Source organism: Nerophis lumbriciformis, linkage group LG19 (genome assembly GCF_033978685.3).
Source record: "Nerophis lumbriciformis linkage group LG19, RoL_Nlum_v2.1, whole genome shotgun sequence".
NCBI lineage: Eukaryota > Metazoa > Chordata > Actinopteri > Syngnathiformes > Syngnathidae > Nerophis > Nerophis lumbriciformis.
The window spans coordinates 25928452-25944116 of NC_084566.2; the positions used below are offsets into that span (position 1 = coordinate 25928452).

Consider the following 15665-nt stretch of genomic DNA (forward strand, 5'->3'; position numbering starts at 1 on the left):
TGAGAAACCCATTATCTGCATTTACATCAGTGTGGGTGAGACTGGGAGCAAGGTGGGTGAAGTGTCTTGCCTAACCGGTAACCGGGAACCCTCAAGTTGCTGGTTGGCCGCTCTATCATCTGAGCCACACTCAGGTCTTAATGTATTCATTTTTGCGTTGCAGGTCAACCTGGTGTCAGAACACATCTGGTGCGATGACTTCCTGGTTCGTAGTTTCTACTTAAAGAACATGCAGACAAACGAGACGCGGACCGTCACCCAGTTCCACTTCCTGACCTGGCTCAACCAGAACGTCCCCGAGACCAGCCGGACCCTCCTGGACTTCCGCAGGTACGAAGCTCAGACGACACCCGTGATATTCCGTGCGGTCGCTAAACATGTCGGCTGACCAGTCGCTGTGCTCTTGAGGAGGCCATGTTAAAGGAGAGCCATACTTGTCACCAAAGTTACCGGGGAAACAAGCCGCCCTTTTTTCTGTTGCCCCCTCCCGCCCATGGCAGCATGTTTGTGTTCTAACCTGGTCCCCCACTTCCTTTTTTACCAGCTAACTAGCGGTTGCCAGTGTCATTTTTGTGATGTTGCAGCTAGTAATATAAGCCCAGTTGCATAGTCACAAAAGTGATCATTGGAGACTGTGATTCTGCAACCAAGGGGCCGCATGGACCCCCCCCCCCCCAAATCCACCTTAAGCCTAACCCACACCCACTCCCCAGCTCCTTTGTGCTCTTCTCGCCATCTTCTCCGCTTCTTCTGACCCGAGGTGCCCTCGCTCCTTTTTGCTTGCTCATTGTTTAATTTAGCCCCGCCCACTTTGATCACCAAGCCCCTCCCCTACCTCCTTCTCCCACGCCAACAAGCCTCAAAATACTCAATGACGTCCATATAGAGCGGGATAGGCAAGGAGTCAATCAAGAGATTGTTGTTCGATTCCTGAAAGTGACTCTGGCTCGTCCATCTCCACTGTTTGCTCTAGTCAAGTGAGAATCTGAAGCAGGGCGTTGCCTCCCTCCCACTTCTGCACCCCTCCCTCCGTGAACCCCCACAGATTCCCTCTGCCGGCTGTTTCCATGGTAACGTGACTTTTGACTGTCTGCACCGAGCTCTGACTCGGGGTGCGGGATGAAAGTGCGGGGGCGGAGAACGAGAGAGAGAAAGAGAGGGCGAGGCAAACCCCCCCGCTCCCCCGCTGCCCCCTACCATCACAAACCACTCCCCCCACGCCTGGATGGATCGCTAGAAGTGTTACAACCATTCTATGGTGTGCCTAATGAAGTGGCCAGTGAGGAATGAGGATTCTTAGGACAAAATGTTAAAGGCAACCTTGAGTCCAAAGAAGAATAAAAGAAGATGAATGTTTAATGCATGACATGTTGAATATTGTCTACTTGAAAGAGAATCAGAGATGAAAGATAAAGGTTGGTGAGCCTCCATCACCTGCTTCCTGTTAATCAACGTCTTTATTTCAAGTCAATCAGACAGGACGTGAAGTAATAATTACGTATAGAAGTGAACATCCTCCTTGTGTGTTGTTGTTTGTTGCAGGAAGGTGAACAAGTGTTACCGCGGGCGTTCCTGTCCCGTCATCGTACACTGCAGGCAAGTAGACTACTTTAATAACCACATACCTTAATAACATTTAGCCTTCAAAACAGGTGTGTTTTCTATCAACGTGTACACACCTGTACTAGTTAGTAGGGTCTTTGAAATATTTCCAATAAGAATTCCAAATAATTCTGATTTAATAAATCCCAAGACAACATTATTTGTTGTTTTTTGTGTCTTTTAATATGCAACATTCATAATGTTTCGCATTAGACCAATTGTTGGTGAGATGTTGAGTAAATCAATGTAATAACAATGATAATGACATTTTTACTATGCATCGGCTTGTTTAACAATATACATTTTAAACTATATACTTTTTTGGTCGCTTTTAATACACAACCTTTTATGATGTTTCACTTTGAACCTCCTGAGTGTTACCTCAATGTTGAATAAACAGATATATATTATTGTTGTTGTAATTGTTATTATTATTAATAATAATTACACATTACAAAAATACATTTTTTTCCTGAAATAATACAACACAAATATCCAAAAAAATTCAAATTGTCAGCTAAAATTTTAAGAAATCATAATTTCTTTAATGACAAATTAATTTAAAAAAAAAAACCTAAATATTTGAATTAAACAATTAAGTAAAAAATCTAATAAAGTTAACTGAGTCCAATTGTTAGCTCAATGTTGAATAAACAATTATATATTATTGTTGTTGTAATTGTTATTATTAATAATAATAATGATAATAATAATTATGTTTCCCCTTGAACCTCCCGAGTCCAATTGTTAGCTCACTGTTGAATAAACAATTATATATTATTGTTGTTGTAATTATTATCGATAATGATTACACATTACAAAAATTAAATGTTGTCCTGAAATAATTTTTTTAAATTCTAATTGTCAGCTAAAATTAAAAATAAGAATAATTTATTTAATGACAAATTAATTAAAAATAAAAATAAATATTTTAATTAAAGAATTAAGTAAAAAATCAAATAACGTTAACTGAGTCCAATTGTTAGCTCAATGTTGAATAAACAATTATACATTATTGTTGTTGTAATTGTTATTATTATTAATTACAAAAATAACATTGTCCTGAAATAATACAACAAAAATATTTTTAAAAATTAAAATTGTCAGCTAAAATAAAAAATTGTAATATATAAAAAAAAAAAAAAAAAAAAAAATTGTCAGCTAAAATAAAAATAATTTATTTAATGACAATTTTTTTTTTAAACTAAATATTTTAATTAAACAAGTAAAAAATCTAATAAAGTTAACATAATGTTAAAAAAAATGCAGATTAAGGAGTTTAACGTTGAAATTGTTCTAAGGTTTTATATATCCTATTATTTTAATGTTTTTGAATGATATGTATCCATCCATCCATCCATTTTCTACAAACGTATATAATTTATTCTCTTTCTCCTTCTGTTTCCTGACCGTGTGTGTGTGTGTGCGCTCCCTCACAGTGACGGCGCTGGAAGGACAGGGACGTACATTTTAATCGACATGGTCCTCAATAAGATGGCTAAAGGTAAGCCTGTCTTTAGCTCTGTTACCATGGCAACCTGCTGTCTATCGATGTCCCACTTTAATGTTACTGGTGGAGGTCATTGACATGTGTTAAAGGTCCATTAACAATTTATATTTAATGAACACAAACACCAAATCAGTCGTATTATTTGCCACTGAGCCAAAAAAGCCTAACGATATTAGATTTAATCTGCACTTCATCAGTCCGGACTAATTAGTGTGATGTTTCCTTCATGCCAAAGCAGCGAGAAGAACACTGAAATACTAAAATAAACTTTGGACAAAGACTTTAAATGAACTGACTGCCAAGTGTCATTAGTGTGTGCAAGGAGCACTTTTACATAATTACTGTAATTACTGGCCCGCATCATAAACAGGCTTTAGTCATAGCGGCTGCAATCACACACTTTCACAATCCTCCTGTGTGTGTTTCCTGCTTAATACATATTTACTCAGCTTGAAATGAAAGAATAATTGTGTGTGTTTAGTCGCACATTTCGCAATAGAGGTTCAGTCATGTTTTTTTTTTTTTTTGGAGAATTCTGAATGTGGATGAAGACATAAATCAGGCCATGAAGCTTCTTGTCATGAGAATCAAGTAATCATGTAGAAGTATACCAGGTGTGTCAGATGTGTTCAGGTAGTCACAAAGCAAGCGCTACAGGATCTCTTTGTGGACGTCACGTGCTGATTGATGGTCTGACCCTGAGGCAAGAAAAGAAATAAATAAGAAAAACATTTTTTTTTTCAAAATGAAAATATCAATCTATTCACTCTAGTATCGATCCTATACTAGAGCCGCCCTCCCCTTACAGTTGTTATATTATTCTCTCTCAAGACTCTTATTAACCTACCTATTAATTTCAGCTGTAACGCGCTTCCATCCACACCAGGGGTGTCAAACGTACGGTCCGGCCCGCGGGATGAGTTTGCTAAGTATAAGAATGAGCCGAAATTTTTGAATGAAAGAAACTGCTGTTTAAATGTGTCCACTAGATGTCGCAATAGCAATTGTTTGTATCTTTGTAGATTATGCTACATATGTAAAAAAAAAAAACAACAAAAAAACACGTTAGTGCACCAGTCAAGGAAAATGAGCAAACTACATAAATAACATTCTGTAATTTGATTTTGATATTTTTTTTTATCTTGATAGATTGAAAATTAACACCAATGAGTTGATTGATGAACATTATCATATAATTTATTCAGAAAGTATAAATAACGACAAATAAAGATAGAATACTATTAACCGCAACAGGAAGTGTAAAAAAAACCCAACAATATTATGATTTGTACAATTTCAGAATGTGCTTGTTCTATTTTTAAACAAAAAAAACAATCTGAAGTTGTCTTTATTTTTAAGTTATTGTGCCGTGATTTTACTAGTCCGGCCAACTTGGTAGTAGATTTTTCTCCATGTGGCCCCCCGATCTAAAATGAGTTTGACACCCCTGATCTACACTAAAACTTTACTAAGCACTTACTTATTTGGTTGCTTCAAGCCAGTTTAATGGCTATCTTAGCGCTTAGTATGCCTTTTTGTCTGCTCCACGAAAATCAGCTGACACTGATTGGTGGTCGATGTTTGTGATATTTATTTCAAAAGTAGAACTTATGATTTATTTTCCAGCCCCCGGCCAATAAAAACAGTTCTGGTCGTCGGAGTTTAGACATTGTTGCTTCAGTCTGTTATGAAACCCAAATGGACCTAAATAAAGTTGTCATCTTAATTGCATCTAGAATATTTACACAACAGCTGATGTTTGGATAAAGTCTCAATGGCAACCGCATCCATTCCAACATGGGTCCTCGGATGCTTGTTGTGGGACGAATATCCATCCATCCATCCATTTCCTACCGCTTATTCCCTTCGGGGTCGCGGGGGGCGCTGGAGCCTATCTTAGCTACAATTGGGCGGAAGGCGGGGTACACCCTGGACAAGTCGCCACCTCATCGCAGGGCCAACACAGATAGACAGACAACATTCACACTCACATTCACACACTAGGGCCAATTTAGTGTTGCCAATTGACCTTGTGGGACGACTAATCCAAAATAATTACCAGACCGATCATCATCATCGCCAGTTTCCATGTTCACCACAAGATGGCATGGCATTTCATTTCATTTCATACTGTCTCCATGTAGAAAAACAGCAGAAGGAAATAGTTTGGTAGGATTTCTCTGTGGTGCAGAGATATTACTGCTTACAAGACTTAGCTCTCTACGCAAGTTTAAGAAAGACAAAATCAATACACCCCCCCCACACACACACACACACACACACACAGAACCTTCTCGTTTTCCAGCACTTCATGGCCACTTTTCTTTTGTGTGAATTGTTTTTTGGGGAGAATGGCGCTCAGAAAGTGTTGTGTTGGATTGAGGAGGTATTTTTGTGGTTCTCACGTATCTTTTCTTCCTTGATTCATTCCTTTTTTAATGTAACACCCCCCCCCACCCCCCTTCCCCGTCCCCACTCCAAAGCACCACCTTTATTCTTTTTACATCACTGCCTCATCACTCCCAAGCCTCCCTCCTCTTCATCTTAAGAATGCAGCGAAACCTTTGGAGTGGTGACCAGCTTTTCATCTTCCTTCCATTTCATTTCACCATCTTTTTTTTTTCAGCCGGTAACCCGGACCCTCGCCTCTCTGGGTCTCGTCTTTGTTTGCTGGTTCGGTCCTCCTCCAAGGAGATGTGAGGGAGGCCTCGGGAGGTTTATCAGTGGCAGCACAATGGCAGCCGGCCTGTTAAAGGAGCACTCCATGTTCAATCTTCTTTATTTGTCACCAGCAACACGCTGAAAAAGGAGCCATGCTTCTTTTTTATTCTTTCTTTTTTTCTATTTTGTGTGCTTAGCAGAAGAAGAGGAGACAAGTGAACGCAAACGAAATGTTTCTTTTTTCCCCGTTTTGATGCGCTTTTGTCACGTCTTTCTGCTTCCGACGGAATCTTTTTACATTCCCACGCACATCCGACTGAAAAGGTGTCATCAACATGTCAATAATGACGGGCTCCATCTTTTGTTCTCAGCACGGATATACTTCATTCTGCATTCAGTGTCAACAAGTAAATGTGAATGCAGAGCGCGGATGTCAGACAGAATACTTTTATCATGACTCCTCAATAATAAGTTCCCAAATACTCGCTAGATATAGCAACAACATTGCTAAATTGGCAACACCTATGCCTGTTGCTAGTCTTCTTATTCTCAGGCAGACCAGGTGTGTATGTTAAGTAGCAGCCATTTACTGCATGAATCTTCTTTTTTTTTTTAATCAATCCAACAAAACAATACACAGCAATACCATAATAATGCAATCCAATTCCAAAACCAAACCAGCAACATTCAGAATAGCAATAAACATAGCAATCGAGAGGACAGACAAACATGACAGAACAATCCAAAAGTAGTGAAACAAAAATGAATACTATCAACAACAGTATCAACATTAGTAACAATTTCAACACAGCAGTGATTAAAAATCCCTCATTGACACCATCACCACAGACATCTATAAAAACAAACAAGAAAAATGAGCAAAAGTGCCACAGTGGGTCACACTTGCATCACACCTCACAAGACCGACAACACACCGTGTCCAATACCTTCACAAAGATAAAATAAGTCATATTTTTGGTTCATTTAATAGTTAAAACTAATTTAAATTATGGATCCCATATTCCAATATATGACTCATTATTATCTAAACTAAATGCAGTTTTTTCTACTGATATCATCTCCATAGCTTGTGTATACCAGTCAGTATGTGTTGGACTATCAACATCTATCCATTCCATTTTTTTTAATATTACCCTTTTTGCATATTGAAAGAATCGCATTTTTACTCTTTGATGACACGTTACTAAATTGATGGAGATCCCCAAGAATACACGTTTGCAGTGTCATTGGGATGTTTATATTAAGGAATGATATGTCTCTTTCATCTGAAATGTATAAGTCGATCATCCATTTCCGAACACATGCATCATTTGCAATTCTAGTATGGTGTGCATTTATTATTCCATAAAATAGTTTAATTAATTTCTTAAATGTATCTTGATTAAAAAGTGCATCTTCCAGTTCATGTCTATATAAAGACATACTTTCAGAGGATATGCATTTATTTACAGCCTGTTTTTAAGAGATAAAATTTAAAAAATGATTTCTGGGTACATTATATTGATCAACTAAATCATTGAATGGTTTAAAAGAGTTTTTATTAATAATATGATGAGGTTTAGTAATATCTCTGTCTTTCCATGTTGTCCATTTAACCACATTTTTATTAATTATGATATTAGGATGAATCTATTTGTGACAATGTGAAGATGTTAGCTAGAATGAGGAAAAACAGAAGGGCCTTCAAAAAGCAACCAGTAGCTTCCTTTTCGTTAAGGTTCTTGTGAGGAACGTTACAAACCGCAGCCTTTGATTCTCCTTCACTAGAAAACATCTTCTGAAGGCTTCTTTTCAACAAAATGACACTGTGCTGCTGCTCGCACTGTGTAAAGGATGAGTGTAGTCATCTTGTTCTACAGACAGAAGATTGACAGGTGTTGGCTGGATTAAAGGACACAGCTTTGAACTCCATCCAACACAATTTCCTTTTTTTCCCTGTGTGCGTACGTGTGTGTGTAGGTGCCAAAGAGATTGATATTGCAGCTACACTGGAACACCTAAGAGACCAGAGGCCGGGTATGGTGCAGACCAAGGTAAAGTACTTTACTGTCACTCCTAATAATGAGAAATAATTGCTTTGATTTACATGACGTCACGTTCGGCTCATTAAATATGCGTGGTGGTCAAGCTAGCTCTGTTCTCAATGGGTACTAGACGCCATTTAGCCTCTCTGGAAATAATACACCCCTAGCTTGCATTGTTTGACTTTACGAATCGTTCAAATCGTGAAAAGGATAAACACTTCTTCAGAATTTTTTAAGAGGTAATAAAAAAAGGGTGGAAGAGTGCAAGATTTTACAAAACGATGATTAGAAAAGTGGCACGCACTCCAGTCCAAGGGAGCAGAGTGGAAGAATGCATGAATTTGCAGTGATCATTGTGAAACGTTTGATACACTTTTAACGTTTATTATTTCCCATTTAAGTATATTGTTGATATTATATGTATTAAACACCTTGCTGCGAGTGTTTCGAAAAGCATCAACTTGGCAAGTCTAAATAAAAGCAAATGTGAGCAAAACCTAAAAGAGTTGAGCTTTGACCAAAGGCAACAATAATAAATGAAGATTTCAGCACATACACAATGTTGACATCTATAGTTATATTTTGATAAAGACGGGGAAAAACACGCTACTCGTAAACGGGGCGTGCAACAGCAACAAACATGACAGTAGACGTGAAGTGAAATCATGAAATGCAACCTTACGATTCAACAATTCATATTTGTCCGAGAGAGTCTTGATACCAATGTCCTTGACCCAGCCACACACAAAGAAGTTGCAGACCTCCATGCTTTTTCATTAGTGTAAAATGACGTCTGGAGCACAATAGTTTTGACATGTCTAAGAATGCTACTGACGTATAATCCTTGATATCACTCGAGAAATCTTTTTTTGAAAAAGTATAGGGATCTATTCCATTGTATAGTTAGATTATTTGCTCATATCTGCTTTGAGTGGTAAGATCTAGGCCCCTTGGGAAGTAGGTCGCGCACTACTTGCTTGGTTGACCACCACTGGTCTTCACTTCATGTGTCGGAGTACAAGCAACACAGACTGGACTCTTACCCAGGCTGCATTGGGGCCGTAAGCAGACCTTTATTTGGAGCCTACCCATTACACATTTTTAAAAATGTTATATTTATATGAAACATTTTAAGCATAATTATTAGATAATAACATTTATCTTAAGCGTGTGTTTTTGTGTTAAATATAAGAAGTAGAATGAACAGCAGCAACGAGCGCTATCGATCCATCTTACATTAAAGCAAAGCAATCTGCTGTCACCGAGCGAGATTCCCTTGGTGGAAATCAGCCGAGTGTGATGGAGTCAAGATGTTCAGCAGCCATCTCCACCAAGAGGCTTCTCTACACGCTTTGGTTCTTCCAACACCTCAACCAACACGACTTAATTAAGTGTCTCAAATGCTGAAAATCCTCTCTGCTTGTCTCTGCAGGATCAGTTTGAGTTTGTGTTGACCACGGTCGCTGAAGAAGTGAACGCCATCTTGAAAGCTCTTCCTCAGTAGGATGGATGAAGGACAAGACGTTCTAATGCTGTCTCATCCACTAGTGGACATCTTATACCGCTAACCTTCTCCTTGTTTTCTGTGTCTCATGTCCTCGCTGTACTTCCTTTCTTTCTCCTCATCTCCTCTCCTCCTTGTGATGAGCAGAGTGAGCGTAAAAAGATATATTTTATTTGGCCAAGTGACGTTTAATATGTGAATGGATTGTTTTTGTTTCAAAATTTGCTTCTAAAAAGGCTGCAAATCGTCAGTAAAATAAGGACCATTCCACCGAATCTGTGCTATCTGCATCCCCAGGAAATAAGATAAGTAGATGGTAAAATTAGCTGTAAAATAAAAATATATAAATCGGAGTGTCTTGCACATTGCATTTTTTAATAGATACAATTAACAAAAACAGCATGCATGTCTTAAAATGTAACTTGACTAATAAATAATCATTAAAATACCTCAGAAATGTGATATTTTTTTACATAGGTGTTTTAGTCCGTATGCCTTATTCTTTTTTTATTTAAAACAAAGTACATTTTATAATTGCCTTTTACCCAATTCATTTTAGTTTCAGGTCAAATGTAGTCAGTTTTTCAATCCAGCAGATAGTGCCATTATAAAACATCAATACAATATCAGCGCAGTGTCAATACAGGTAGTGAGTGTGCCAAACTCACTGAAACATCACTGCTACTAAAAACATACTTGAATTTCTGTTACTCAAGTGGTTGATTTATCTTTGAGCGAGTTAACAAGCACAGATTTGGTAGAATGTCCTTTACGCTATTTAGGTCAATAAAAAGAAACTAGTGGCAAATATTCCATCTTTATGTGGCTGTAAGTCAGTGAGCGAAGGTTTGGCGTCCAAGTTTGATGTTTGTTTTTTTATTTCTTTGACATTTCTGTCCTTTTGTTCAACAGCAGTCTAACAGGGCGCCTTTAGTGTGCTTTAAAATCAATAGTGAGGCCATAAACACACAAAACGCACCCCCAGGGAGGAATAAAAAAAGCAAAGGTTCATTTGTTTGCGTTTTAATGCCTCAAAGGTCCTGATGAAGTCCAGTCTAGAGGATTGGTACTGAGCAGCTCCTCTTCTATGTAGGATTGAAGGCTAACTTGTACTTGTAGACCAGCTTGCTTGAATCCAACAAGTTGTTGCATGTTCAGCCAGTTTATTTGATTGAATGTGTTGGTAGACTAGTTACGAACACAATCGTGCTGCAAAAGCTGTGTAATCAAAATCAATAGAAGCATGAGGTGTTTTGTGTAAGCAACATTTTTGGACTATTTCTTGATTTTATGAGGCGTCTCCAAACTTGTGCGGTTTCTTTTTTTTCCCCATTGCATTTCTGAAGCAGCTTTTTGCTTGAATTATGCATACATCTTGGTTTTGTGTTTTTGCTTATAGCTGAGCAGAGTGCACAGTAATTATTTTAATGTTTTTTCCAGTGCTAACTTGTGCATGGCAAGCAGTCCAATTAATATACATAAACATTTATCTACTATTGTATGATGATAAGTTTTAGTCAGTGTGCAACACGTTCTGAAGAGCTACACACACACATGAATACATTGTACAGAAAACCAAGAAGCTATTTTGTTCTATTGGTGTCATCATATTGTCAATAAAGTTGTATTGTCAAAACAGAAAATGTTTGAACTTTGCAAAAAGGTTTTGGTGTGTTTAAAAGCATACAGATGTGCCTTCAAATATGGTCTAAAACTGTGGTGTCAAACGTACGGCCCGCGGGCCTGATCAGGCCCACAAACAGGTTTTATCCAGCCTGCGAGATGAGTTTGCAAAGTATAAAAATAAGCTCAAAAATTTTGAATGAAAGAAACTGCTGTTTTAAATGTATCACTGAATGTCACAATAGAAATTATTTGTGTCCTCTGGGGCTAGAGCGTGCATGACTTCAGAGGGGGCGAAGCTATGTGCCCGGTTAAGATAGAGGACTGGGGACACATTATCTGGGCGCACATAAATATGCTGAAATAATTTGTATCCCCCTTCAACTTCATGTGTGATTCATGAAATAAGCCCAAATTCACAAGTTTTGTTGTAGATGATGCTACATATGTACAGAATAAACCACATGATGTTAGTACATCAGTTGAGGAAAATGGGTTAAGTAAAATTATAACATCCTGTAATTGGATTTTGATATTATTAATTCCATCTTCTGATAGAATAAAAATAACACCAATGGGAGCATTTAATAACACCTGTTTGACTGATGAATATTATCACATCATTTATTCAGAAAGAAAGAACGACAAAGGAAGATAGAAAACTTAACTGCAACATGTAAGTGTAAAAAAAAAAAAACATTATAATTTGTATATTTTCAGGTTGTGCTTGTTCTATTTAAAAAAAATAAAATCTGAAGTTGTCTTTACTTTTAAGTGATCATGCAATGATTTTACCAGTTCGGCCCACTTGGGAACAGATGTTCCTTCATGTGTCTCCTGAGCTAAAATGAGTTTGACATCCCTGGTCTAAAATGATTGAGGAGTCTTTGTTGTCCAACTCACTGCCACATATACCGTATATCAGGGGTGTCAAACTCATTTTAGGTTGGGGGCCACGTAGACAAAAATCTACTCCAAAGTGGGCCGGACTGGTAAAATCACGGCACGATAACTTAAAAATAAAGACAACTTCAGATTGTTTTCTTTGTTTAAAAATAGAACAAGCACATTCTGAAATTGTACAAATCATAATGATTTTTTTTGTATTACACTTAATAGTATTCTATCTTTATTTGTCATTTATATTTTCTGAATAAATTACGTGATAATGTTCATCAGTCAACTCATTCGTGTTAATTTTCAATCTATCAAGATAAAAAAATGTATATCTAAATCAGTGGTTCTTAACCTGGGTTTGATCGAACCCTAGGGGTTCGGTGAGTCGCCCTCGGGGGTTCGGCGAAGCCTCCGCCGCTGAAGTCAAGACACACCCAACTCATCGTGTAAATAAAAATGGATACCCCCAAACAATTTTCCCTCTAATTTTCCATCTGATTTGCAGGTGTGTAATTTGTTGTGAGTTCATGCATTGTGTTTGTGTTGTTCTTTGAACAAGGTGATGTTCATGCACAGTTCATTTTGTGCACCAGTAAAAAAAACATAACTTTGTCTTAAATTTGAAAAAAAAAAAACATTTTATTTTTCCACTAAAGAAAGGTTCGGTGAAGGCGCACATGAAACTGGTGGGGTTCGGTACCTCCCACAAGGTTAAGAACCACTGATCTAAATCTAATCACAGTATGGTATTTATGTAGTTTGATCACTGTACTAACATCATGTGGTTTATTTTGTACATATGTAGCATCATATACAAAGAATTGCTATTGCGACATCCAGTGGACACATTTAGAACAGCGGTTTCTTTCATTCAAAAATTTCAGGTTTAATTTTTATACTTAGCAAACTCATCCCGCTGCATACTTGCCAACCCTCCTGATTTTCCCGCCAGACTCCCGAATTTCAGTGGCCCTCCCGAAAATCTCCCGGGGCAACCATTTTCCCGAATTTCTCCCGATTTCCACCCGGACAACAATATTGGGGCACTGCCTTTAGCGTCCTCTACAACCTGTCGTCACGTCCGCTTTTCCTCCATACAAACAGCGTGCCGGCACAGTTACGTAATATATGCGGCTTTTACACACACACACACACACACAAGTGAATGCAAAGGCATACTTGCTCAACAGCCATACAGGTCACACTGAGGGTGGCTGTATAAACAACTTTTAACACTGTTACAAATATGCGCCACACTGTGAACCCACACCAAACAAGAATGACAAACACATTTCAGGACAACATCCACACCGTAACAACATAAACACAACAGAACAAATACCCAGAACCCCTTGCAGCACTAACTTCCGGGACGCTACAATATAAACACCCGCTACCACCAAACCCCGCCCCATTTCCCGAATTCGGAGGTCTCAAGGTTGGCAAGTATGTCCCGCCGGCCGGATAAAACCTGTTCGCGGGCTTGATCCGGCCCACGGGCCGTACGTTTGACACCCCTGCCATATATGATCATCACTAGTATTAGTTGTATCAACATTTGCTCTAGTTTTCCATTGTTGCTGTTGTTTTTGTGTAGTTTTTTGTTGTTATATTGTAGTTTTAGAAAGATGCCTTAAGTGGCTGCACTTTGGACACCCCATCTTAGGCAAAAAGGTTAGCTTTGTAGTTGGTTATTTTCATATACCTCCTCTCTAGCCTAATGTCTTCACCGCCTTTGTTCCAGAAGACCAAAAAATAAGTATTTGTGACATAAAAAGGATGATTAAATCAGAAACGGGGCTCTCACATCTGCAGGTGTAATGCCGCTACCTCAATTTTGGATTCGGCGCGGCCTCCACCGCCGGGGACCCTTCTGGCGTTGAGCTGATCATCCTGGCGGCAGCGTCACGTGCGGCGACCCCAATATGACGGGCCGTCAGTCAGCATTAGCGCCTTTATAAGCACGCCCGGCCTCGCTGGGAATTGAAACATTTGCATAGAAAAATTGCTTTTCCACAAAAGGCTGCTTTGCATAATTGCAGAGGACTGACAGGTGAGCTCGCAGGACGATTAGCAGGAGTCTGCGACGTCAACACGGACAACGGTGAGTTGGAAACACTTAAGGCACTCTTGTTGTTATTTCTGTGTCAAAATAATTAACATTAATGTAAATTATTTATAGTATTACAACAATTAAATCATTTTTGAGAACACTGGAAACGTACCGAATGCGTGTATCCGGGCTAAAGTGGACATCATCAGCCGTCGGCCATTTTGGAGACCCCTTATACCAGAGAAGGGGAGCGTAGCCAAAAATTGTATACAAGAAAGAGTACCGGGAGTAATATGACTGAAGTAAAAGGAAAAAGTAGTCATACAAATAATTACTAAAAAAAAAAAAACCGACCAAAGTACTAAGTGACTGGTGTGTGTGTGTGACACACATACTTGCCAACCTTGAGACCTCCGAATTCGGGGGGGGCGGGGCTAAAGGGGGAGGAGTATATTTATAGCTAGAATTCACTGAAAGTCAAGTATTTGTTTTATTTATTTTTATATATATATATATATATATATATATATATATATATATATATAAATAAATACTGAAAGTCAAGTATTTCTTTTATATATATATATAAAAGAAATACTTGACTTTCAGTGAATTCTATATTTATTACATTTTATATATATATATATATATATATATATTAGGGCTGCAACAACTAATCGATTAAAATCGATTATAAAAATAGTTGCCGATTAATTTAGTCATTGATTCGTTGGCTCTATGCTATGCACATGCGCAGAGGCAATTTTTTTGTATTTAAAAAAAAAAAAAATTATTTTAATTTTATTTTTTTTATAAACCTTTATTTATAAACTGCAACATTTACAAACAGCTGAGAAACAATAATCAAAATAAGTATGGTGCCAGTATGCTGTTTTTCCCCCAATAAAATACTGGAAAGGATAGAAATGTAGTTTGTCTCTTTTATCCGATTATTAATCGATTTTATCGAAGTAATAATCAACAGATTAATCGATTATCAAATTAGTTGTTAGTTGCAGCCCTAATATATATATATATATATATATATATATATATATATATATATATATATATATATATATATATATATATATATATATATATATATATAAATAAAATAAATACTTGAATTTCAGTGTTCACATAAAAGTCTGATCTACAAAATGTGCAGGCAGCATACCCCTTCCCCTTCGAGCTGTCCTGGATGAACTGAAATGATTTTTTCCAATCATTTTGGAACTTGCAAGCGTACTTCTTCTTACTCGTCGCCGCCATGTCTCTTCTTCGTTCTTCTGCTTCGTCTCTGTTATGTTTTTGGACATTACTACTTGCCGTAGTTTTGAAGCAATGCATGATGGGAATCTGGATGTTGTGTGTCAGTGTATTAACGTGCCGGCTGGAATAAACACACGCTGAGAAATAGCTCCGTGCCTGCCTACTTTATGGGTTATAGATAAACCTATGGATAACGGACACATATATAATAGTCTCCTTTTCAGGTGAGTGAGGACGATAAAGGCAGAAATTCGCAAGAATGTTTGCCCCGGGAGATTTTCGGGAGGGGCACTGGAATTCGGGAGTCTCCCGGGAAAATCGGGTGGGTTGGCAAGTATGGTGACACAGACACTACACTGCAGCATGTACTACAAAAGGTGCATAATTTACAGTCATTTATGTAATAACATGACTAATGTTAGCATATGCGCAGCTAAAACAAAAAAAAAAAAAAACATCAAACGGTATAAATGCTCTTTTTTCATCATATCTAAA

The 15665-nt window shown here is 37.8% G+C and overlaps 1 protein-coding gene and 1 long non-coding RNA gene across 2 annotated transcripts in view; one reads left to right on the forward strand and one right to left on the reverse strand.

Annotated features, from left to right (window-relative positions):
- Positions 1-10965, forward strand: part of LOC133618588 (receptor-type tyrosine-protein phosphatase N2-like) — a 162649-nt gene extending 151684 nt beyond the window's left edge. The window contains exons 19-23 of the mRNA XM_061979092.1: positions 164-330; positions 1543-1596; positions 3042-3106; positions 7754-7827; positions 9251-10965. Coding sequence (XP_061835076.1) covers positions 164-330; positions 1543-1596; positions 3042-3106; positions 7754-7827; positions 9251-9322 — 432 coding nt within the window. The 3' untranslated portion in view covers positions 9323-10965. The remainder of the gene's footprint in view (positions 1-163; positions 331-1542; positions 1597-3041; positions 3107-7753; positions 7828-9250) is intronic.
- Positions 714-14264, reverse strand: LOC133618590 (uncharacterized). The gene is made up of 4 exons (XR_009817312.1): positions 14068-14264; positions 13894-13984; positions 13673-13818; positions 714-3810 (listed from the first exon to the last, which is right to left on the reverse strand). It is a non-coding gene; the product is annotated as an uncharacterized lncRNA (long non-coding RNA).
- Positions 14265-15665: the final 1401 nt, after the last annotated feature.